Source organism: Macrobrachium rosenbergii, chromosome 58 (genome assembly GCF_040412425.1).
Source record: "Macrobrachium rosenbergii isolate ZJJX-2024 chromosome 58, ASM4041242v1, whole genome shotgun sequence".
Taxonomy (NCBI): domain Eukaryota; kingdom Metazoa; phylum Arthropoda; class Malacostraca; order Decapoda; family Palaemonidae; genus Macrobrachium; species Macrobrachium rosenbergii.
The window spans coordinates 1,533,422-1,560,921 of record NC_089798.1 but is presented as its reverse complement, the minus strand read 5'-3'; the positions used below and the strand labels follow the sequence as shown (position 1 = coordinate 1,560,921).

Here is a 27,500-nt window from a genome sequence, read left to right as displayed (position 1 = left end):
GGGGTAGGGGTTTGATTTTGAGTTTTCTTCCTAGACTGACGTAGAGGACATGTGCAAACTTTTGTCCGTGTCTGTCAAGCAGTTCGGACTTCTATAGTGGACAAACAACAAATATTCACAAATATATATATATATATATATATATATATATATATATATATATATATATATATATATATATATATATATATATATATATATATATATGACTGTGAGATATTTTTTGTTAAAACAGAAATCCATTTAATAATAGGAGCCCATAAAAATGCCTCTACTGGCAAGCATATACTTGCCAGTAGAGGGAGACAGTTTGGTCTCTGAAATATAGCAATAACTTTCTACTTTTTGGTGTTTTTATGGGCTCCTATTATATATATATATATATATATATATATATATATATATATATATATATATATATATATATATATATACATATGTATAGATATGTATATATGTATATATATATATATATATATATATATATATATATATATATATATATATATATATATATATATATATATATATATATATACACACACACACATATATATATATATATATATATATATATATATATATATATATATATATATATATATATGTATATAATTTCTTTTTAGAAAGAGAGCTGAATGCTTTCAGGATTTAATAATGCAAACGTAAAAACGACAAAGTGACTGCTGCTGGACTGATAGACTTGAGAAATGTTTAATGTTTATCATGTTTGAAAGATTCTAGTGACGAGTAAAAGAGGAAAAATGCGTTTCCTCGAGGATTGCGCTCATTAGATGGAGTGTTACAGGAAACAGGTTTGCAATAGGAAGTGTCTATTCTTCACGAATGTAAAAGACCGATGGAGAAAAAGAACGTTTTTTGGAAAAGTCTGAACATGCACCTCATTGCATGTGCAGAACAAGAAGTACCCATGCTCTGGGTGATTAAATGCAACTGTAGGTTACATACAAGAAGGCGTTATCTTTACAAATGGTGTATTTTCAGTAAGTGAAAATGAAAAGTCTTATGGTAATATGTTCTGAAAGGCGTTTCATGTTAGAAATATATATTTCCAAGGGATGATAACTTGTTTATACTCAGGACAGAGGAAAAGGTGTAAAAGTGTCTTTGAATAAGTATCAGTACAAAGTAAATACAACAGAAAATTGATGGATAGAATGGTAAGAAGGGCAGTTTGAAGTGCATTTGATCATTTAATTTATGAGGGGTGGGGTGTGGTTGTGTATAAGTTTAGGGAAAGTTCAGTCGAGTGAATTGGGTGAGAAAGAAGCGAGAACAGCACATAACCAGAAAAAGGATGAGGTCTGAGATTAAGGCTTGGAGATTAAATGAGTATATAGAAGGTATGCAAAAGTCTGTGCAGGGATCGGAGACCATAGGAAGGATATGGGAGTATAGGGGATGGAAGGAAGGAATAAAAACAGCAAGTACTAAGCTACAGGTTATGAGAAGTTTAGGAGGAGAAAAATAGGAAGACGTGAAAGATAAAGAAATAAATGTAAGGGGAGAATGTGAGATAGGCTGTTAGTGAGAGTAGGTTTTACTACAGCGAAGTGAATGCAATATGGCGAATTAATAAACATACGAATAGCGGAATAAAAGACTTAAGAAGGAGCTGGTATCTCAAGCAAATATTCTCCTGGGTCTGTGGAGTGAGTGTTTTGAAAATATTTGTAAGTAACTGATAGGGCATAATGTATGCGCTCGTGATATTTTTAGAATGTTTTTGGATGCGACTGTTGACAACATAAGGAATTTAAGAGCTAGGAAAATCTAATGCATGTTATATTCTCATTATCACAGACATAAAGAGTAAATGAAACAGGAATCACTTCAACGTACAATTGTAAGGCATATAATTTTCTTCCAGTATGATTATGTGCTGAAATATAGAACAGCGAAATGATAATCAAACAAATTATGCTTAGTTTTATATGGATTAAATATATTGTCAGTAAGAGACTGGTAATCATCCTTGGGAAAAACAGCGAAATTACGTCGCGGAAGGTTAAACATTTATTTACCCTCTTCTGTTAAACTGTTTGCGAGAAACGTGAATAAATATTCAGCATTCCAGGGTGCCATTTCGTCACTAAAAAAATATGTATTCGGAATGTCCTTTTACCATTGAGATTTTTCAAGGATCTTATTACTCCTAGTAGTTCTTAGAAAAGAATATATCTCTTTTTATTTGTACCTTTTACACTCCATTCACTTTCCTCTTGACTGCCAAATACGACATGACATTCTTTATGCAAACGACATTTGCGAGGAGACGTTCCTTACCCTGAAGTATTGCCATGGTAAATTGTTTGTGACCATTCGTCTGATGTTATTTTTCCGGCAACTTAACCAGGCACGTTAGCGAGCACACACAGACACACACACTATATCTATATATATATATATATATATATATATATATATATATATATATATATATATATATATATGGTAAATTGTTTGTGATCATTCGTCTGATGTTATTTTTCCGGCAGCTCAACCAGGCACGTTAGTGAGCTCACACACACAATATATATATATATATATATATATATATATATATATATATATATATATATATATATATATATATATATATATATATATATATATATATATATATATATATATATATATATATATATATATATATATATATATATATATATATATATATATATATATATATATATATATATATATATATATATATATATATATATATATATGTATATATGTATATATGTGTGTATATATATATGTATATATATATATATATAATATATATATATATATATATATATATATATATATATATATATATATATATATATATATATATATATATATATGTGTGTGTGTGTGTGTATATGTGTGTGTGTGTGTGTGTGTGTATATATAAATATATATATATATATATATATATATATATATATATATATATATATATATATATATATATACCATATATACATGTATATTATATGCACACACACACTCTCATGCAGGTACGGATGGGGTGAAATCAGGTTATGGCCCATCAATTAAAAGCCACGAGTTCAAAAGCCAATGTTTATAAGAACGATCCTTCCAGTGCTTTGTCTTTGAGGACTTTTACAAGGCTTTGATTACCCGACTGAGGCAGATAGTTCGCCACTGAAGTGTCAGTGACTTCATCTTATTTCTTTATTTTGAACGTTAAAAATAAATTTGCATAAAGCGATAGTAAGAAACTCCTTTTTAGTCTAAACAGGAAACTGTAACAATGACTTTTCATTCCTAAAAGTTTAAAAGAGGGAAAATAAGGAAATGTATAAATAGTATAAAACCCTAACAAAGATAATAGGCAAGTGAAACAAGGCAATAATAAAAGCAAATGTAATTCCACTGAAGTTAAAGTCAGACATGAAGCGTGATATTTTTTTCAATAATACAAACTTTTTCAACGGAAATATTCTGAAAGCAAGCATCAGTAACAGCCAATATGAATTCTTACTGACCCAAAGAATCATGAGAAAAAAGTATGAAAGCAATCACCCGACCACTTAATCGGAACTCATTGTTTACATAAATGACAAATCTTGAAAAGTTAATATAGTCTGCCACAAAAGGTAGGGGGAATGTGTTCTTGCTGAGGGAAAATTAGTAATCGAATTATTAGTCTTCAAGTAAAATTATTTTAATGGCCTCAACATTCTCTCTCTCTCTCTCTCTCTCTCTCTCTAGTTCTTTTCGGGGACAAACTCAATAAACTTTCGATGATGTGGTTTGACGATTTCCTGCGAATTCCAATAGTACTTTATGCGCAATGCTCTGTTGGTCTCCCTTAGACTTGTCGTCGTGTTGTTTTTCCTCATGCATGAGCATAAAAGGCGGGACGAAGGTGCAGTCTGGGGAAAGGAAGTTTCCCGCTTTGGATTACCACTGCCGCAGGAGCTGGATTGTGGTTCAGATGGAGGAAGACAAAGTTCCACTCCACGGAGCACCACTTACGCAGGAAAGGGCGAACGATGCTATGTAGGCCGAAATCTTTGAGCTGGAGACCGCTTCTCTCCCTCTTTATCTTCCGAAATCACCCGGAATTCTTCTTTGTCTCCAAAATCATAAAGAAAGTGTTTCTACTTTTCGTTTTCTGTTCAAGAAAACTACTGAGACGGCTTTTTTGTCTGTCCGTCCGCACTTTTTCTGTCTGCCCTCAGATATTAAAAAGCTACTGAGGCTACAGGGCTGCAACTTGGTATGTTGATCATCCACCCTCCAACCATCAAACATACTAAATTGCAACCCTCTACCCTCAGTAGTTTTTATTTTATTTGAGGTTAAATTCAGTCATGGTCTTGCGTCTGACACCGCTATAGTGCCAACCACATAAGCCACCACCGGGCAGTGGCTGAAAGTTTCATGGGTCGTGGCTGAGGGTTTCATACAGTATTGTACGCTGTACAGAAAATTTCATTGCGCCGAAGAAACCGGCTCATTGTTTACTAGTTATTTCTGGTAATCGCCCTCCGCTCTCTGATGGTGGACCGTTATACGAGTAGAGGACCACTCCGTTCCTCGCAAGGTGTCTGACTTACGTTGGGGTCGCCTTTAGAAGGTGCTTTAAAAGAATATTTGCCGAAGTCAGTAGTTCGAGGCCAACGAAAAGGATAGCCACGCCATCTTTTCATAAGTTCTTGATGCAATCTAAATTTCTCAAAAAAAGACATAAAAAATGGAGAAACAGTATCTACGCACCGAGATGAATTACTGTTCTGTAGACATTTTATCCACTGATTTAATTTAACCAAACAGAGAAGTCAGCACGAGGAAGGAATGATAAAGTGGTTGATTTATAAATAGGTAAAGTTTCCAGTATTTAAAAAATTATAAAATCTTACATAAAAATTCATTTCACTCCAGATATAATTGCGCACATGTACACAACTCCCATATATATATATATATATATATATATATATATATATATATATATATATATATATAATATATATATATATATATATATATATATATATATATATATATATATATATATATATAATATATATATATATAATGTACATATATATATATATATATATATATATATATATATATATATATATATATATATATATATATATATATATATATATATATATATAATGTATATATATGTATATATATATATATATATATATATATATATATATATATATATATATATATATATATATATATATATATATATATATATATATTTACATTTTCTGGCGATTTAGTTTGATATATTCTCTGTGAGACAGGTAGCAACAATTTAAGGTAATTTAGCCTTGTGATTCTGACTTCGTGGGTCCAGGAAAACATAAAAAAAGAGGAAAACAAAGGGGAATTTCATATGAGTGGAAGGCTCTTGTTACTGAGGAAAATATTACCCAAAACACGGGGGCAAATTTGCAGGAGTGTATTTACATAAATAACATCAGTACGGGAAAGAGGAATGCTAGTAGATTATTGATCCTGAAGGGGATTCCTATGGGATGAATGAAAATGGGGGATTCCAGACACAGTCCAAGAAGCTTCCACGATATAGGGTCCCTCTGAAATGAGAGATATGCACATTATACGCCAGTAATGAAAATAGACAAAAGATTAATGAATTCGAAGCTGCACTGAGGGTGCCAAGGAGCTTCGATGAATTAATGATAGCTTAGCACTGCCGACACTCGAGGAGCACGGACATTTGACAAGAGATTCGGTGATTACTGGCTCACAATTTAAGTAAATGTTACGAGACAAAAGCGTGACTGAATGGAGGTCTTCCAGAGCACTTTACCGTAATGCAGAGATGACTTGCGACTTCCGAGGGCGAGTTTCTCCACGTGTTAGGATGCACAGGCTTCAGTACAAGGGCAATGCGTGGGAATTTCACGAAGGGCCGGGCAATGGCATGTGGACATCCGGCAGGTCAACGGTGGAGTGAACACGTGGCTCGCGGTCGAAGGGCACGAGGAGAAAGTATACTTTGAAAAGGGCCACATGGTTAGCTAAGGGCACTGCCAGGGGCAGGTGTTTTTGGGACTTCTTCACTCCCTCTCTTCCAGCGCGCGTGTGAGGCCGAAGCCTCGTGGTTTTCTGCTTTTATCTCCTCCTATGGGCAGGGGGCATGTCCAACACAGAGGGGGAGTTGAGTCATGTTCAGCTGATGCCCACAGGGGGGTTTTGCATGTAAGAAAACGACCAGACAGAAATCACTTTTGCCTCGAAGAAAGATCTGCTTAAAGGGAGTGGCCTTAATCCGTTTTAAACCCTTGTATTCTGACCGTGCGAAGTCGATAGACAGATGTGTCTATCGATCGAGCAGCTTGCAGTAAATGAAAACAACAAAACAAACAACAACAAAAAAGGGGGAGGCAATTTGCTAGTGAGTTCTTGCTAATCATAATATATATATATATATATATATATATATATATATATATATATATATATATATATATATATATATATATATATATATATATATACCACTTCCGGAGCAACAGCTCGAAGAACAATCCAAGGCGGGTCAGGGAAAGGCACTGTCCTTATGCATTTTATTATAATATGCCGACGTTTCACAACTCCTCATAGTTGCATTTTCTAGGCTGCAAACAGCGAACATGGCAATCAGTAAATTAAAATCAAAATCACAAATCAGAATTACAATTACAATAAAACGTTCACAATAAAATAACTAAAACCTATCCTAAAAGAACAAGTAAAAGGCTGTAACAACCTACCCAGAAGGAAGTTAAAACCAAACTACTGCACTCGCATTGAGTATTACAAAAGAGAGTGAAAATAAATAAATAAATAAACATACAGACAGAGAAGAAACAACTTAACAAGACCATCAGGCAATAAACTCGTGATACATACAGTATACCTTATATTAGTTTTACGGACTGTTTACAGAGCAGAATAAATTACAACTCATTGTCTTTACAATGACACCAAATTCATTAACATAGCATTAAGTATAAAGTTACGCGGAGCGATAGAAAAAAATTACTATATCAACCCAGTCAGTGCGTCCTTTTAGTTATGACATAATCAGGTATTATACCGTAAATACACACATTTCCTTTGTGAAGGAGAGTAATGCAAACGGTAATCTATTGTTTTGAATAAATATATGTTGATAAAAGATAGAAATGAGTATATACCATTCTAATAATAACCATAAACAACCATTTTATTTTCCTAAATGGCGGGAATGGTTTTCCTTACAGTATATAATTACACCAGCAAAGGTGCGAATTGACCGGTAGTCCAGTCTTGCTGGTCAACGGTTGATGTAGTTGCCAGGTGTCACCATGTGTCAGTGACAGATTTAAATTTAGACAAACTTTTAGTCGGTGTTTGCTCTTATGTCTAGTTAGGTATTAAATATAAATAGGGTTTGCAGAAGGAATGTGGATTAAAGAGAGAGAGAGAGAGAGAGAGAGAGAGAGAGAGAGAGAGAGAGAGAGAGAGAGAGAGAAACTTGCTGCAGATGTCCATGGCCTTAGTTGTTGGCCAACAGTCCAACAATTAATATTTTACCAAACATCATTTAAACCGACTTAATACGCCATCGTAGCATCACGAAGCAGTAGCTATAACGTTCCGAAAGTAAAAACGAAGAAGGAACGAACTAATTAATGAGGACATTGGCATTTGAACGATTAAAAAAACATCATCGTACATCCTGCACATCGTTGGGCAACAAGGAACTTAGCAACTTGTTGTTCAACACGTAAGGGAGGAGTGCCAATTATATATGTTTATCGTAGTTTCCAACTTCATTGATTTCAAACAAATAAGCCCCTACCAGCTACTATCCGCATAAAAGGGACAATAGGCTAGATAATTGGGACAGATGTCTGTTTGTCTGTCTGTCATGGGGATACGGTTTTGAATTTGAGATATAATCTAAGTTGGGTCAAATAGGGGCCGCGTACGAAATTTTGTATAGATCAGTCAAGCTGTTCGGATTTCTGTAGCGCACAAACATACAAATATTCACTCTTATTACATAGAATATATATATATATATATATATATATATATATATATATATATATATATATATATATATATATAATAGATAAATGGATAAATAGATTGATACCTGCATCGCTGACGCATTGGGCCTCTGGAATTTTGCCATTAATTTGTTCCACTTGCTTTCTCCTCCACAAATCCTCACTCATATCCAGCTTCCCCTCTCATGGTTTTCATCCAAACAGGTGTGGATCTTGCAATTCTTCTGGTGCCCTCAGGACGTGAGCTCTTGGGGATTATACAGAAGGCATATTTAAGCCATCTTCGCCTCCCTTTGAGGCACTGCGTCATCTACATGGAATTTTCGTAATTTTACTTTTGGCATCATTTCTATCTCATTTCTGCCATTTCTGACTTCATTCTCAAATAGGTAACATTTTTCATATATAATTTCAGTGTTGCATAGCAACACCAATCATACTAAATTTGTACATACTCTTCCTTTCATAAGCTCTTTCAGTCTGTTTAATTTCCAGACTTTATTTATTCTCTCTATTGTTCGATTAGCCTTTTTTTAGTCTTTCATTGGTCTTTCATTCAAGTGAACCTGTGCTGGATATCATTAATACTCGATATCTGATTACTTGATATCACCCCTTTGTGCATACTTAGTAACCATTGCTTTCTTCTACTATTTATTTTATCCTGATTTAAAACAGCATCATTTGCACATCGTAAGTCAGAAAACTTGCCATCGTCACTCTAGTCTAAGCCTTCTTTTCCAGCTCCAACCATTTTTCAGTATAAAATCTTGGATGGGCAAACAACCAAGGTGAAAGGACACTGCATTATAGCAGCCCACCATTTGCTGAAAATTCACCTGACAAACTTTCTATCTACTTTGCTCATGGACAATTTAGATTAGGTTTACATATTTCACGGGAATGCCCCATTAGCTTCCATAATATTGATTTGTGGACGCTGTCAAATGCCTTCTCGTAATCAACTAAAGATACCATGAGGGGATTTTTAAATTTTAGACAATGCTGCATAACATGTGTTCGCACAAATATTTGATATGTGTAAATCTTGGCTGTTCTTAAACCACCTTATTCATCTCTAAGCTATTTATCAATTTCTCTTTTAAGCCCGTTGGTGATAAGCAAACTAAATATCTTCTTTACAATCGACGCAAGTACAGAGCCTCCACAGTTACCGAATTCAGTCCCCTTACTTTGGTGAATTACCCATGACTTCTAATTCCCAGTAATCAGTTTCAGATAATATCATGTGGCTAAGGTTCTTCCTTATTACTTCCATTTCAAAGCTGTGAACTCATTCACAAGTACATCCAGGTATTCATCAGCTTCTGGAGTATCAGTCAAATTATCCCTGTTATATCTCTTATTCACGAGCTTGGAAAAAAAGAGACAGAAGAAAATAAATGAAAATTTAAAATATGTATACATATTGCGAATCTGCGCATTGATGGAAACCTTTACAAATGAGGCTTTCCAAAGGCTCTTTTCAATTTTGGAAAAAAGGAGAGAAAATAAATGAAAGTTTAAAATATGTATATACTGCGAGCCCGCGCATTGATGGAAATCTCTACAAATGAGGTGTTCCGGGATTCCCATAAGTTTTTTTTATGCATACCTATTTCAGGATAGTTTCTTCTGCCATAAATTGCAAGTCTTGAATGCCTTACTGATAGTTTTTGCGTTATCCTATTGCGCTAAATTATCAACGCCTTTGCTTGAGATATGATAAAAAAAAAAAAGCTACGTACCTTTATGCAAAGAAATGATCATACAACTAAAACATATTTTGTACATAGGTAGTAAAAGTTATATGTTTTGATGAAACATGTTTTCACATAAACACTCGTCTATGTTATCTTGAAACGCGCTCTCTCTTTTGCCAAGTCAAAAGAAGAGATTATCAGAAATTTATATATATATATATATATATATATATATATATATATATATATATATATATATATATATATATATATATATATATATATATATGTGTGTGTGTGTGTGTGTGTGTGTGTGTGTCTGTGTCTGTGTGTTTGTGTGTGCGTATATATATTTCCCGTTTCTGTATATTTTGTATGCCTCACATAAAAGGCTGGAATCAAATTTGAATAAAATTTCTAAAAAGTAGAATTTAGATATATGAAATATAGATTGTTTATGGAATTTTGCTTCGTATAAGGATTATTGTGAATAACTAATAAATTAAGATGTTGGGTGAGGAACGAAGACCGTATTGAAAGCAGTGTTCAAATTTATGAAAATACACAAGCTTGGAAGAATAGGTATTGATTCTCAATAAGTAAAGGAATACATATGCGTGTGCTTGTTACAGTAAGACTCTGAAACCAGGGATCTCACAAAAACCCTGAAATTTTCCGGAAATTCGTGAAATCACCAATTCACTTAGGACTATCTGATCCCCGAGGGGCTAGTACTAAACACGGCCAAACAGTGATTCATCTACACTGTTTCGCCGTGTTTAGTACTAGCCCCTGGGGGATCAAAATTTTAATGTTTCGCCTTGTTTAGTTATTAGTCCCTCGGGGATCAAATGTCCCTACGAGTATTTGATCCCCCGAGGGGCTAGTACCAAGCACGGCGAAACAGTGTAGATGAATCACCGTTTCGCCGTGTTTAGTACTAGCCCTCGGTGATCAAAATTTCCTAAGTGAATTGGTGATTTCACGAATTCCCTGAAAATTTCAGGAATTTCATGAAATCCCCGATTTCACAGTTTTGCTGTAACATGTATACATTGAAGCCGGCGATATCTTTAAATGGTGTATGGAATACTTGGTGTGTATAGAAGTCTCAGCTAACTGACACAGACCCGCGACCATGACCTAAACCTTCATTTTCCTTTCTTTTTCTTAAATGCCTTCCTTATATCCTTAAATTATTTTGGGGGAGGGGGAAGGAAGAGGGCTCCTGGGAAAGAATTCAGTATCATTTATATTGAGTAGGTCTTTAACAGAAGCAGATTTCCATTGCCGTACGTTTCATAACCATGTTGCTCAAATGTCTGCGTAAAAAAAGTAATAGAAATAATATCAAAATAAAGACACAGAAGAATGAACATGGCCCTTCCTCGTACAGCGGAAGTTATCTTACACTTCAAGATATCATCAACATTACTCTGTCATAGGTTATTTTAACAGGTCGCGGGAAATCATAACTTTCGGATTTTTAAGATAGGAACAAAGATATACCAAAGATATGAAGTATAGAATTTTTTTTTAAACAAAGACAATTCTTTCGACCACTTTCATGGCTAATATTAATTTTCAGAAATAATGGTAACGTTCAAACAAGGCAGAATAAATATTGTATTAATTATGATTAAATTCCTACCATTAAATTGAGAAACCTCCAGCATTCTTGCTTTTTTTTTATCTTGTACACAATTTACAAAGTAAGTCACGCTTCTAGACATCTTTTGTTGTTGCTAACGTAAGAATATTCGCGGCGCATTAATAGGCGGTAAACTCTGGTACACTTTTCATTCTGGCATTAAAATATTAGAGTTGAACACCCGAATATTTTAGCAGGATAAATACACCCTTAAAATGCAAAGTATTATGTAGAGAATTATAATCAACTCCCAAGCTTTCCGGAGAGGTAAAGCGTTTCTTATAAGTTTTGCAGGACGTTTTATACTTCTTATTTTGGCCTTCGCCATAAAAGCTCAGCGAATCAAACCATTATCTTTCATAAATGTGAAGTGGATGGACATTGCTGTTATTGTATCTGCTGCTTATAATGTAACTCACTCCCCCCCGCTCCCCTCAAGAAAATGTGGCCGCCACTTAAGTTCCACAATAACAAGAATAAATATCAGTAACAATTATGAAACGTCTCTAATAACGTCTTGGTTTAATTAATCTTCTGCAAACAACGCAGATAGAGTTAGCATTATAACCATAAATTAGCTTTGATATAATTATCATTTCTGATAATGGAAAAGGACTTCTCCCGTCCATTCGAGTTACCGAAAGAGAAAAAGCTTACCCAGAACCTTCATCATTAATTATGGATATCTCATCAGAACGTCATCAGCTTCCTTATATAGGAACATTTCTTAAAGATAATAGTCGCATTAGGCTCTCTATCTCTCGCTCTCTCTCTCTCTCTCTCTCTCTCTCTCTCTCTCTCTCTCTCTCCATTATACTTTTCGTCACGTCAGTTATCACATTTATCCCTTTTTTTATCTTTTCTCCTTTAAAAATCTTTTTTCCACATCAGAAAAAGAATGAGGTAATTAATTACGTGTTTGGCAAAGGTGAAAGGGAAAATGCTTGTTTTTTTTTTAATATCCCTCCACTGTGTATGGACGAAATTATAATTTTTGTAATGATTTTTTCTGTGCTAATATATTTATGCTTAATTTCTTTACGGACGATGAAAAGTGTAAGAAAACTTCTCTCTCTCTCTCTCTCTCTCTCTCTCTCTCTCTCTCTCTCTCTCTCTCTCTCTCTCTCTCTCTCTCCCCATTACCCTATTTAAAAAGAAAATGTTCAAGTTAGGATTTCAAAAATAATGATCTGATATGAACAAAATATACTTAAATAATGTTGTAGAGACGGGATGAGTAGATGAGTAAGAGACAGCGTCTGCGTGCTTACTGATTTATTGTTATGTTTGTTGTTTTTGATTAAGCTGGCTTTATGCCAGCACGGGTTCTTGCTCATAGGGCAGCCCGTAAGTCATTTTTTGATGTGCGGGTGATATTAAGGATATGAAGGTGATTACTTTATTTGTGATTGATGGACGTGCCAGTGAAATGGTGTGAAATGAAAGGTTAACAGGCGAGGTTGCAAACCTCTTTGAGCCCTAAGGCACCTGTCAGCTGGAGAGAAAGAGCGATAGTAGTAAGTCCTGGCGGGTGGTAGATAGCCAGTAAAGAAAATGTAATATTCATCGTCGGTGAAAAATTGGAAAAAGAGAAAATCTATTGAGATTTAATACCATATTTAACTTACTTTGAAAAACTGAAAGGAGCATCGATCATTTAGTGGTGGGGAACGATGAAGGAAAATGAAGAATTTCAGGTTTTAGAGAAAGCAACACATATAGAAGTGATAGCTTAAGTTGTAGTTAGAGCGATAATTGAAAAACTTCAGTCGTTAGACGTGAGGCGGCCGAAAAAAATGGGAAAGGAAGCCTTTTAGTGGAAGAAACAAGATAGTTGCTAATCAAATGATTAACGACTATCAGAGTACTTGTCTCGGAGTTGCTGTCTGAGTTTATCCCCGGCGGGAGAAATACAATGATGGTAGCAGATTTCTTCAAACAGACCGTGTGCCAATGAGAAAATCGTTTTTTTCTCTATTTCATGGTCTTTTTTTCCAAGTGTTTGCGGTTCTATTTGGATTTTTACACCCTACCTTAACGGCTTTGGTTAGGGCACCAAGGAGGTCTAAAATTGAGAAAAGCATCTGCGGTTGTTGTATTTCCGGACTTCACGCTTGAGGTTCGATGACTGGATCTGGAGCAGGTTGAGGAGGAAGGGAAGAGGCTTGAGGTTCTGAGTTAGGAGTAGATTGAGGGGTTGGGGGTGTTGGCTGCTCAGTTTGAATCCCTATATCGTGATACAAAACAGGCGCTGCTTCAACCACTTGTTTGGTCGTTTCTACCCGTGGCTCTGGTGGTGTCGTTGGTCTGAGTGCAGGTGTTGCTGTAGGAGGTAGTTTTGACAGGTTGGCTCTTGCTTTCAACTGTGTAATGCGGGATAATTGAGCACTGCATCGTTTGAACCACGCATGATGACGTTGAAGGTTCCCCTTTTTGTCAGTTTCTCGAAACACAATTTCGTTTCATGCTTCTTGCAAAATATGGCGCAGATTGCAGGGCCTTTGCAACGTTCTTGATGATGACCGAAACGCTGATATCTGTAGCACCTGAGAGGCTCTGGCGTGTATTCCTCTGTGGGGTAGTATCCCCATGCCCTAAACCATACTTGGCTCGGGACTGGTCCTCTGAAGGTTGTAAGGACCTCCCATGGAGGTATTTTGTATCTGGTTAAACACCTTTCTGCGTTCACAATATGGGGGAACTCCAGAAGAGGATCCAGAGGGAGCTCTGTTGGGTAGTTACAGATGATGACCTTGTTTAGCTTCTCATTTGGGTTTAGTAACTTAAATTCCGTGTTGTCCTTCAGGAGGTCGACTGCTGCTTGATCTTTTGGCGCAATGGTGAATTCTCCTCTGTTGTTCGACCGTGATGAGATGTTGATGCCGGGGTTGTTTTTTGAAGAGCCACTACTGCAGCTTACGAGGTCGGCCCTTCAGCAGGAAGCACTCGAAACTTCGGTAATGGAGGGTACTCATTTGCATCGGAGACTGGAGGGGGAAGAGGTAAAAGATGAGGGGAACTGGGGTAGGACGGAGGAGGAGGAGGTGGAGGAGGTGGAGGACGAGGGTCCGAGGACCTCAGAGGATGAGGAGGAGAGGTTTGCCAGGAAGGGAAGGAGGTGTAGGGCGATGGGGAAGATGGGTGAGTTGCTACCGGATCTCTTCTTCGAAACTGGATGGCGAGCTTCGTCCGTGAAATAACCAGAAGACGGCAGTCGTTTCTTCTTATGTCGAGTCATGGTGTCCACTCAACTTTCACAATGATAAACACTTCCAAACGTCGAGGACAATCCAAAAAAAACAGCTGCTAAGGGCGAGTGTTAAAGCCGCGAATCTGTCGAAACAGTATGTGAATTAGCATTAACCAGTGGGGGTCTTATGATTACATAAGACGATTTATTGTTACAAATTTCTGACTAGACATAAGCTTCGCGAACGGAAAGGTAGCATCTAACATCAGAGCAAGACAGTCATAATTTTATGGTCAGGTGTGTTTTCTCACACCTGGAAAACAGTTAACAATTCTTTGTACTATATAAGGAGAATTCTCCATTACATATGGTTCGCAAGCTTGTAGCGTTTTACTTTTACAGATGGTTTTGGTTTTACAAATGATACGCTGAAAAGTTCTTGAAAATACGCGAAAATCAGTTTCAGCCGTCCGCCTCTGATTTGTGTTTTCTGGGAAAAAGCGTAGTCTGCGGTAGGCCAAACTTGTTGTTTTGGACGGCGCATGCCTGGAGGGCCCAGGCTTTGGGCCCTACAATGTAAAAGTAACCGTTTAATTAGACAGAAAAACAATATATGAGAAATGAAGACATACTCAAACTGTAATAATCTATCCAGGATGCAACAACTCCCTCTCACTTATACTAAAATTGAGGTAGTTGCAATTCCAGCAAATAAAAAAATACCGAATCTTTATTTTATTATACTTACTGTAAGTTCATTTAATCTCTCAAAAACACCTCTCCCTCACTGAAAAATTTTTCTCTCTCTCTCTCTCTCTCTCTCTCTCTCTCTCTCTCTCTCTCTCTCTCTGTGTAAATATATACATATACACACATGTGTGTGTATATATATATATATATATATATATATATATATATATATATATATATATATATATATATATATATATATATATATATATATACATATACACACACATACATGTATATATGTGTGTGTGTGTATATATATATATATATATATATATATATATATATATATATATATATATATATATATATATATATATATATATATATATATATATATATATATATATATATATATATATATATATATATATATATATACATATACAGTACACGTGTGTGTGTGTGTGTGAATACTTCTTACGAATAAGTGAGTCCCAGTATAAGACGTGGGGCTCTTCCCGAAAGAATTATAGATGATGGAACTGACACTAGCGTTGCTTAAATGTTACGGCTTGAAATGATGTCAATGCATACAATTTTATCCTTCTCAAACTGCAACATATTTACAGATCTCGACCATGTAGTCCACATTAAAGATATGAATAATCATCAAGTAACAAACAAATATTCTTCCAGGTAACGTCTTGTTGTTATGTTTGAATGATGAGAAATATTACAGTGAATCATATTTTCTTCAACAGGTGTTCGAGTTCGGTATCGTATTACTGGGGGCAATAGAGATGGCCTTTTCACCATCAACCGAAGATCCGGCCTTATAACGTTAGCAGCGCCGCTGGATTTTGAGCTTCATCCTAAGGTCAGTTGTTATTTATAAGATACTGAACATTGAAATTAGATGTAATTGTGATTTGACGAATTTTCTTGTACTTGTGCTCACCAACAATTGTTACAGAAGTTCTTATTTATGGATTGCACAGTAATTTATTAAGTTTTAAGAGAACGACAGCTGGACAAGGATCGTTTTTTCCTTGTGTAACCTTAAGGAGAAAAGATAACTGAATAGGGAGAAAATCAACTGGAGCTTAACCCCTTCAGAATGTAATGAACTCCATATAGTGGAATATCTCTAGGTCAGGGATTACAGTTAGTATTAAACAGTTCTCAAGAATAAGGGTAGAGAGAAAGAAAATTGTCAATGAACGTACCTAAAAATAGTTATTACCTCCAATAAAGATTAAATTAGGTGACTGGTAACCCACTGGTATTCCGTAGAACAGTGGATAAAACTGTCTTTAAAAAAACTTTCAGCAGAGAGACTGAGTATGCAAGGAAATGGATAATGATTAGACCATTCTTTTTTATGCAAATTCACAATCATTACTCTATTTTTTTGGTTTTCTTTTACTCTTGTTCACACTTGCTGTCAACTTTCCCCTCTTGTACGCACTTCCAAATTATTCTACCAGTTTCTGTAGTTTATCTTTATCACCCTCAATCTGTGGTGTATTATCTGCAAACATCAACCTTTCCACACTCTCCATTCATTTCCTTATCAAACACCTTTGCACCCTCATCTACAACCTTATTCCTTCACTTTATCACTTTTGCGATGGCTTTAAATGTTTTCAATGTCACTTTATCAGTGACATATTGAAAAATTTAAAGCCATCAAAAAGATACAGTAGAGGACACACGCAGATGTACAAGCTGCATTTATTCCATTGTTTCGTAATTTTTCACATAATCATATCTTCAGGTCTGTTAGAAATAGAAAAAAAAATCCATGTAAAATCATGAAAACAAAATCATGAAAAATAAAAACAGGATTATTGTTTTACAAAACTGCTTAAAAACTTAAGAATGTCAGAATATACAGTAAAATCAGAAGCAAACAGCACAGTAAGTTGTGCTATAGAACGGAACGCAACATTACTTTCTATATGCCACCTGCACGGTTTACCTTTATTTTACTGTATATTTTTGCACTTTTGTTTTTATTTTGTAAAAGTAATGTTTCTTTTAAAAATTTCCCTAATTTTGTTTTTATAGCTTTGCAAGGAAATTTATATTTTATCTTTAACAGCCCTAAAGATATAATTGTGCGAAAAATTACGAAACGATGGAATAAAATACCTTGTACATCTGTGTGTGAGCTCCTTTCCTTTATATATATATATATATATATATATATATATATATATATATATATATATATATATATATATATATATATATATATATATATATATATATATATATATATATATATATATATATATATATATATATATATATATATATATATATACATATATATATATATATATATATATATATATATATATATATATATATATATATATATATATATATATATATATATATAGAGCCTCGATGGCTCAGTCCAGTTACAGCAGCATCGTAGAGGTCTGAAGCGCGGGTTCAATCCCGCAAGCCGGCTGATCAGAGAGGCAGACACTTTATATATAGACATCCCGGGATTATATATGTAATCAACGGATAGGTTTTTTAAAAGCAAATGGATGTTACAGACTAAATACACACAAAACAAAGCCACTACAACGCCTTCTAAAAACATAACAAACATCTCACACGTCTCGAACGCTCGCCATACCCGCGCAATAATGGGAAGAAAGGGCGTTGGGTCTGGTATGATACATGAAACATATACCGGGGTCTAAGCGATGTCAGGCAGGGCAGCCGATCGAGACCACAGGTCTACCCCAAAGCCAAATCAAAAAGTCCTTCAAAAGAAGGCATCGTGCTTATATACAAAAATGGGAATAAAAGCACGTTAAAAGAAAAAGAAGAAGATATATATATATATATATATATATATATATATATATATATATATATATATATATATATATATATATATATATATATATATATATATATATATATATATATGTGTATATATATATATATATATATATATATATATATATATATATATATATATATATATATATATATATATATATATATATATATATATATATATATATATATATATATATATATATATATATATATATATATATATATATATATATATATATATATATATATTGTAAAGAGTAGCACAAAAAATCCGCTAGAAACTGTTCTCCTTCCCTGCTTTGGGTTGGTTTGAACCTTTGAAGGTCGGGGGTATAGGGGCTCAGAGAATATAATAGTTTGGGGACAGTAAACTGGCTTTGCACTGTTTTCTTTGGTACAGGGAAAGAAAATCGTTTTCTATGATATCCGGGTCGGCGACCTGGGTCAGACATCGCCCCCTACCCCTGTCCAGAAGCAATAAAAGGTCAGGGCCAGGACAGCTCTCCCTCACACGCGCGGTCGCTAGTTTGCCGAGCAGTCACGCCTTCTGCAGGAAATTGCCCTGCCCTCCGTTTTCCGCCCGCAGCCACGTGGAGCCCATCGCCGCCCTTTGTGCCCCGTGTTCCATTCCACGTGGCCTTAGAAGACTGCAAGGGGGATTTCAAATCTCCCACACGCGAGCTGACATTAAACGGCGGCCTTTTCATCATCCCAAAGGGCGCCCTTTTCCGCCCCACCCACGGCTTGAAGAAATACCTTGGAGAGGGAGGCTACCATTTGTCCACACTTACACACGTGGTTCTCGGCAGAAGACGTCGTCAGCCCTACGCCCCTACAAATGTGGTAATGTACCCAAAACGAGTTGCTAGTCACGATTACTTAGCCCTTTTGCATTTATTAATCTCTGGGCCTATAACTTTGTGTTCTGATATTCCTTGGTTCAAGCCAGGCCCACGTGTTCACAGCTTCTTTCCTCTGAGTCACAAGTAACGCCTCGGGAGTCCTTGGCGCCTTCAGTGCACCCCGAGTAATTCAATCCCCAAATTCCAGCATTAGATATGTAACTTGGGTCCAAATATCGTTTCAGAAAGACGCCTGTAGCAGAATTATCCTTGGTCCGTGTTCCTGGCATTCCCAAGCTCCCCTTCAGGAGGACTTCTACGGCAGTAATTTACCCGTATTTTCAGTTAATTTTCCTTTTGACCTTGTGTGCTATCAAATATAACTATTTTTATATCCACGTGTTTCACGCACTTCCCTAGTGAAGAGCCCTCCGCTCCGTGTACTTTTTTTTGTTTGTGTTTTATATGTCCTGGGTATCTTACAAGGCCATTTTCGAGTAAAGTAATAATTGTGGAGTCATAAGATCCACCTGCACCAGGAAACATATAAAAATGGCGACCTTGCCAGGATTCTCGTAATGATTGCATCCCCCTCTTCCCCTTTGTTGTTTGTGTTGCAATTTGTGAAATCAGCAATTAGCTCAGCTAAGCTGGATACGAGACAGATTACGAACCTTTGAAAAGCCAGCGCAACAGGCCAAGGAAATTCTGCGTAAGTAAACTGTGTTTATTTAGCGAGGACGCTGTAGAAAACGTGACTAGTCCTAGGAATTTTTTTATAGTAGGGCGCATGTCCGAGGAAAACGAGAGAGAATCGCCGAAAACTTAGCTTTGGAAGCCTTTGCACGCGGCTTGCATGCCATTCAATTAGGTTATACAGGTGATAAATCATTAAAGGAATAGTGCGCATATTCCTCCTGTAGAAACGAGTGATTTGAAACCGAATCATTAGATATAGGCGCGAGACCTCGACGTCAACCACGTGTTCGAAAGTCAGATTAGCATTGCTGACGCATTTTTACCTCTCTCTCGTTTTAGAAATAGGAGCGAAAGCGTATATTATGGCGCAGACGGCCTTGACCGTCCATTCCGTGGCCCAGTTAGGGGAAAACATTTGTTTGTTTGATTTGCTTCGCTATACCAAATTGTTTTGCATTATTGGGGTCTGCATTATATGTTCTGTATTGTTCTGTTTTTTTTTGTGTGTTTGTTTTGTGCTGTTACTACGGCTGCGTGTGTTGCCTATCTGTTGTGAATGTGGGATGGCCACCCACCTAATTGCCCTTGAGAATCACACTTCTCCCATAAGTCAGTAAAACTAGCGCCTCGCTGATCAGACGTCGTCTGTGCGGAAATTCCCGGCGCCCATATATTCTATTCTTGTCCCCACAAATCTGTGTCGTCGGTCCGTTGGTGAGACCAATTCATTTTCCATTCAGTCCCCAAGTGAGCCCGTTTCGTCGGTAATTCGGGAGACCTAAATATATATCCCAATCTAGTCCCCAAGTAAGCCCGTTTTGTCGGTAATCAGGGAGACCTATACATCCCTGTCTTGTCCCCAAGTCAGCCCGTTTGTCGTTACCTTGGGAGACCAATCATTGCTAAATTCATCGTCCCCAATCAGCCCGCTCCGTCGGTAAATCGGGAGACCAATCATCGCTAATTCATCGTCCCCAATCAGCCAGCTTCGTCGGTAAATCGGGAGACCCATTATTGCTAAATTCATCGTCCCCAATCAGCCCGCTCCGTCGGTAAATCGGGAGACCAATCATCGCTAATTCATCGTCCCCAATCAGCCCGCTTCGTCGGTAAACCGGGAGACCAATCATTGCTAATTCATCGTCCCCAATCAGCCCGCTTCGTCGGTAAATCGGGAGACCAATCATCGCTAATTCTTCGTCCCCAATCAGCCCGCTTCGTCGGTAAACCGGGAGACCAATCATTGCTACCATCGTCCCCAATCAGCCCGCTTCGTCGGTAAATCGGAGACCAATAATTGCTAACTTATCGTCCCCAATCAGCCCATTTCGTCGGTAAATCGGGAGACCAATCATTGCTAATTTATCGTCCCTAATCAGCCCGTTTTGTCGGTAAATCGGGAGACCAATCATCGCTAATTCATCGTCCCCAATCAGCCCGCTTCGTCGGTAAACCGGGAGACCAATCATTGCTAATTCATTGTCCCCAATCAGCCCGCTTCGTCGGTAAATCGGGAGACCAATCATCGCTAATTCATCGTCCCCAATCAGCCCGCTTCGTCGGTAAACCGGGAGACCAATCATTGCTAATTCATCGTCCCCAATCAGCCCGCTTCGTCGGTAAATCGGGAGACCAATCATCGCTAATTCTTCGTCCCCAATCAGCCCGCTTCGTCGGTAAACCGGGAGACCAATCATTGCTACTCATCGTCCCCAATCAGCCCGCTCCGTCGGTAAATCGGGAGACCAATAATTGCTAACTTATCGTCCCCAATCAGCCCATTTCGTCGGTAAATCGGGAGACCAATCATTGCTAATTTATCGTCCCCAATCAGCCCGCTTCGTCGGTAAACCGGGAGACCAATCATTGCTAATTCATTGTCCCCAATCAGCCCGCTTCGTCGGTAAATCGGGAGACCAATCATCGCTAATTCATCGTCCCCAATCAGCCCGCTTCGTCGGTAAACCGGGAGACCAATCATTGCTAATTCATCGTCCCCAATCAGCCCGCTCCGTCGGTAAATCGGGAGACCAATCATCGCTAATTCATCGTCCCCAATCAGCCCGCTTCGTCGGTAAACCGGGAGACCAATCATTGCTAACTCATCGTCCCCAATCAGCCCGCTTCGTCGGTAAATCGGGAGACCAATCATACGTCCTTTGAAAAAGTGTCCAAGATTCCCACAGCTCTGGGAAATTAATTCTGTGTGTTACTAGCGTCCTCTCCCGCCTGCAAAATGTCGACACGGTCTCAGCAGAGCGAGGATTTCAAGTTCTTCATGTCCTCAGGAAGGAACTCGGCCTTTCCGGGAGAGAACTAAGAGACTGGGTACAGGAGAGGATGGACGCCATACAGGCAGAACGACAGGCTCAGGAGAGACAAGTAGAAGCAGAAAGACAGGCTCAGGAGAGACGAGAGGAAGCCGCACGGCAGGAACGAGAAGCAGAGAGGCTGGCTCAGGAGAGACGGGAAGATGCAGAGAGACAGGAACGTGAGGCAGAAAGACTAGCCCAGGAGAAACGAGACGCAGCAGAAAGACTGGCCCAGGAGAAACGAGAAGAAGCCGAGAGGGAAGAAAGGGACAAGCAGCGTGCCCATGAACTCGCAATGCTGCAACAGAGTGGCCCTTCGCCTCCACCTGCCCCCCAGGGAATGAGTGCCTTCAGCCAGGCTATCGCTTGTATGCCAAAGTGGACGGAGGCCGAGCCCGAGGTGTGGCTTGACAGCGCCGGAGACAGTGTTAAAGGCCTGCCCCTGAGTGCCGCCGAACTCTCCCTGGTGTTGGGCAAGTTCCTTGGAGGGAAGGCCCTGATTGCACAGGGCCTCCCCCGCCGGAGGAGCAGGAAAATTGGGAGGTCGACGCCAGACTATTGCCAAGGCGCACGAGATAACCCTGAACGCTGGAGGAGGCACTGGCGCGGGCTAGTGAAGGAGGCCAATCAAACCTGGGCAGACTGGGCCTACAAGTCCGAGCGTGCCCGTGCCAAATGGTTCGAGGCCGTGGGGTTACGACCCTCAACGATGCCATCGAACAAATACAAATAGAGAACTTCCTACTCTACACCCCGCCGGCCCTCGCCACGCACATCGCCGAGAAGGAGCCCCCACCTTAGCTGATTGCTGCCGAATAGCGGATCTATGGGACACCCATCACCCCAGGAGAGCTCGCTGCAGCGCAAAATTACGCCACCCGCCTACCTATCGGGTGCCCCTCCGCCGAAGAATGGGCAATCACAGAAGCCCGCCGTGTGCGGGTTCTGTAAAAAAGATCGGGCATGCCAAGGAGCAATGCCGCAGTAAAACCACCCGCGTCTCTCTCTCCCGGACAGCCCCTAATAAGTCGCCTGCCCTCTGCCGGGGCAGTGCGAAGAGATTTCAGCCAAAACCTTTTGCACGGCGTGCAAGGTTTATGGCCACTCTTCCTCATGGGCAAAATGCCCTAGAAATAATAAGGCAGGAACTCCCGCCGTCGCCCTGGCAGTAACGAATCCTGAGTCCTTAGGCCCTCCTGCCGAGGGTCCCATCTATGTGGCACCTCCTCGAGGTAAATACTCAGCACGCCAGGTCAAGGCATTTGACGACTCTGGCGCGCAAATTTCCCTCATAAGGAGGGACAAAGTTCCCTATGGAGCTATAATAGACCGACGCAAGCTCGTCACCATTGAGGGCATTAACAATTTTAAATGATCCTCCTACGGTCGAACTGAGGTCACCTGACCCCACAGAGCCAGGACCCTTCGTCTCGCCGTAGCGAAACACATTCCAGGAGACTATGACGTCCTCCTGGGCCAAGACTTTACGTCCCATTTCAAGCCACCACCATTCCGGGGTCCCCATTCCCCAATAAATCATCCAAATCCGAGTCCAGTGCCCGGCACGGCATCCGTGCCAGTGTTAAGGCCTCAGCCAGATCTCCCTTCAGGAGAATCTCGGCCTTCAGCTCCTCTGCCAGTGCCCTTCGGCGCACTGAGCAGTGCCAGTCTCCGTCCGTCCAGACAGACGAGACCACCACCACATCGCCACCAGCGCCAGTGCCAATGTCAGTGCCTGAGCTGGTCACCCCTGCAAGCAAGTCGACCCCGCCCCTCCGGCCGTCCCCTCTCTCGCCGCCCGCCGCAGATTCTTCCGCGAGTCATGATTCTGCCCCGCCTTCCTGGGCCGATGAACTCTGCGATCTGCGCCGGTTAATGTCCGAGATGGCGAACAAAATTCCTGGGTCAGTTGTCGCAGCAGCTGACCCAGATGGCACCCCTTGCCACCTTTTGGCCTCGGGCCCTCCGATTCCCGGCCAAGGACAACGGTCCAAGGAGGAGAGGTTCGCGGCGGAGTTACCACGGGTGTGGGCAATCGCAGGTAGTCCACAAGGAGCCCTGAGCTCTTCTGGCCCCTGTGCAAACTTGGCATAGGGCCCCTTCTTCATTTTGAACGTCTTGCACCTTTCATCCAGGAGAGGATGCCAAGGCCTTCCGCTATCTTCTTCCTTTCCTTTGGAATTTCTATCCTCATCCTCTCTATCGATCTTTCCTTCACACTTTCCCTTACTTACCACCGCAAGCGGCAGTTAACATATGGGATATCATCCCCTTTGAAATGCATAAATCATTTTATTTTGAAGCAGTAAGAGAGACAGAGTGGGAAGTGGCACGCCCTTACGCCTGTCCTTTGGCACAAGGCAGGCGTGTCAACTCTTCCTGAGGGGTCGCGCCCTTTGGTTTCTTTCCCGCCCTTGGGCTGAGAGTTAGCTCTGACCGTCGTCTTTGGCGACGGAAGTTAGATAAAGAAGTAAATCATAAATACCTCACTCTGTTATCCTTTATTTTTACGTATATTATTTACTTTTGCATTTAATCTTTTCCTTTTTTTTAACGAATCTTGAGTCACAAGACTCCTGCCCTTACGAATTTTAACGTTGCCTTTTTAAATCACCGGCAGTGCGCCCGCCTTTAGTAGGAAGTAATATCCTTCGTTGTTGTTCTGTGTAGTTTCCTTTATTTTTATTTACATTTTTTTTTTTTTTTTTTAATTATCCCTGTGGAGAATGTTATCCTTGTCCATTTCCCCCTTCATTTGTTTATCCTCCCATTCATAAGTCGAGTAGTCTGTTATTTATAGCTTACACCGAGTTGTAAGCTGCAGACGTAAAAATTTAGCGTCGTTTGTTGGCGAATTAAAACCCGCGAATAATCTCTCTGCCTCACAGCTGTCAAGTTCTTGTCCCTTCAGATTAGCGTTCGTGGGAAAAATTAGTTATGCTCGTCGTGCTTGTGAACAATTGGAGGTCGATTGAAAAGAAGAATTGAATTCTATTATTACAATTTTGGTAAAGGGGATATTATTTAATACCTACAGTGTATTGTCACGAATGCCGCCTCTTCAAGGCACAACTAATAGCATGCCTGTAATTCCAGGATAGCATTAAGGAATCAGTGGGTTTACATTTGTTTCCTTTTAAATTCTGCCTTGTATGTTTTATTTTGTTGTTGTTATTTTGAAATTTTGAAGTGTTCTTTGTTTATTTTCTTTTGAGCGCCTTATTACCCCAGTAAAGTAAATCGAATAAAGAATGGGTAGAAACAGTACTTAGGAAGTATTTGAGCAATAATTAATTTGCAAACAAGTTTACCCTTTTATTGTATATCCTAAATTGCACTCTGCTCCTAAAGTAAACCTTCAGTTTGTTATTGATTAGTGTGGCATCAGAGTTTTACAAATAAAGTAAAGTAAAGGTTGTAGCAAAGTAAAAGATAGAATAAAGTTGAACGTTTTCTTCGCTCATTTTTGCTTTTGTCAATATTCGCACCCGTTTATAGGTGTGAATATTATCTTGCCAGGAGCTGTAAAGAGTAGCGCCAAAATCCGCTAGGAAACTGTTCTCCTTCCTGCTTTGGGTTGGTTTGAACCTTTGAAGGTCGGGGTATAGGGGCTCAGAGAATATAATAGTTTGGGGACAGTAAACTGGCTTTGCACTGTTTTCTTTGGTACAGGGAAAGAAAATCGTTTTCTATGATATCCGGGTCGGCGACCTGGGTCAGACATCGCCCCTACCCCCCCTGTCCAGAAGCAATAAAAGGTCAGGGCCAGGACAGCTCTCCCTCACACGCGGTCGCTAGTTTAAGCCGAGCAGTCACGCCTTCTGCAGGAAATTGCCCCTGCCCTCCGTTTTCCGCCCGCCGCCACGTGGAGCCCATCGCCGCCCTTTGTGCCCCGTGTTCCATTCCATGTGGCCTTAGAAGACTGCAAGGGGGATTTCAAATCTCCCACACGCGAGCTGACATTAAACGGCGGCCTTTTCATCATCCCAAGGGCGCCCTTTTCCGCCCCAATCTACGGCTTGAAGAAATACCTTGGAGAGGGAGGCTACCATTTGTCCACGCTTCCACACGTGGTTCTCGGCAGAAGACGTCGTCAGCCCTACGCCCCTACAAATGTGGTAATGTACCCAAAACGAGTTGCTAGTCACGATTACTTAGCCCTTTTGCATTTATTAATCTCTGGGCCTATAACTTTGTGTTCCCTGATATTCCTTGGTTCAAGCCAGGCCCACGTGTTCACAGCTTCTTTCCTCTGAGTCACAAGTAACGCCTGGGAGTCCTTGGCGCCTTCAGTGCACCCCCGAGTAATTCAATCCCCTAATTCCAGCATTAGATGTGTAACGTGGGTCCAAATATCGTTTCAGAAAGACGCCTGTAGCAGAATTATCCTTGGTCCGTGTTCCTGGCATTCCCTAAGCTCCCCTTCGGGAGGACTTCTACGACAGTAATTTACCGTATTTTCAGTTAATTTTCCTTTTGACCTTGTGTGCTATCAAATATAACTATTTTTATATCCACGTGTTTCACGCACTTCCCTAGTGAAGAGCCCTCCGCTCCGTGTACTTCTTTTTTTTTTGTTTGTGTTTTATATGTCCTGGGTATCTTACAAGGCCATTTTCGAGTAAAGTAATAATTGTGAGTCATAAGATCCACCCTGAACCATATAAAAAAAATATATATAAAAATATATATATATAGTATATATATATAGTATATATATATATATATATATATAGAGATATATATATCTCTCTTTTCTTCTCAGGCAACAGTGAAGGCTATATTTCAGGAAAAGTGGATGAAAATTTATACCAGAAAAGCGGTATTTATACCAGAAGGTATATACAAAAGTCAGCCGTTACGTCACGCCAGTGACACTTTCTCTTTAATCTTCTTAATCGCTGGTTGGAGGAAGATCAAAGAGAAACTGTCAACTGGGGTGACGTAACGGCTGACTTATGGAATTACTGGTATAAATAACTCTTTTCTGTAATTTTTCTCATTCACTATTTGCCTGAGGAAAGACAATTTGGTCTCTGAAAGTATAGCATTTACTTTCTACAGTTAGGCATTTTTATGGACTCCTTATATTTGATGGAATTCTTTTAAAATGAAACATTTCACCGTCATGTACACACACGCACACGCACACACACACACACACACACACACACATATATATATATATATATATATATATATATATATATATATATATATATATATATATATATATATATATATATATATATATATATATAGCATATGTTATAGGCAATATGAAACCAGGCATTTTGTGAACTGCCTGAAATTTCAGGCAGATAGCGAAATACGCTTAAGGACATTTGATCCCTCAGGGGTTGGTACAAACAGCAAAAATATTTGACACTCCTGGGGGCTGGGAGATAAACAATGCGAAACAGTATAGGTAAGTCACTGTTTGGGCCATGTTTAGTACTAGCCCCTG

At 38.9% G+C, this 27,500-nt stretch overlaps 1 protein-coding gene across 3 annotated transcripts in view; it reads left to right on the top strand.

The window, feature by feature from the left end:
• LOC136837198 (putative neural-cadherin 2) overlaps positions 1 to 27,500 on the top strand; it is a 1,292,835-nt gene that overhangs the window by 1,053,085 nt on the left and 212,250 nt on the right. For all 3 annotated transcript variants that reach the window (XM_067101868.1, XM_067101867.1, XM_067101869.1), the window contains one exon: positions 16,074 to 16,189. In XM_067101868.1, the coding sequence (XP_066957969.1) occupies positions 16,074 to 16,189 (116 nt within the window). The remainder of the gene's footprint in view (positions 1 to 16,073; positions 16,190 to 27,500) is intronic.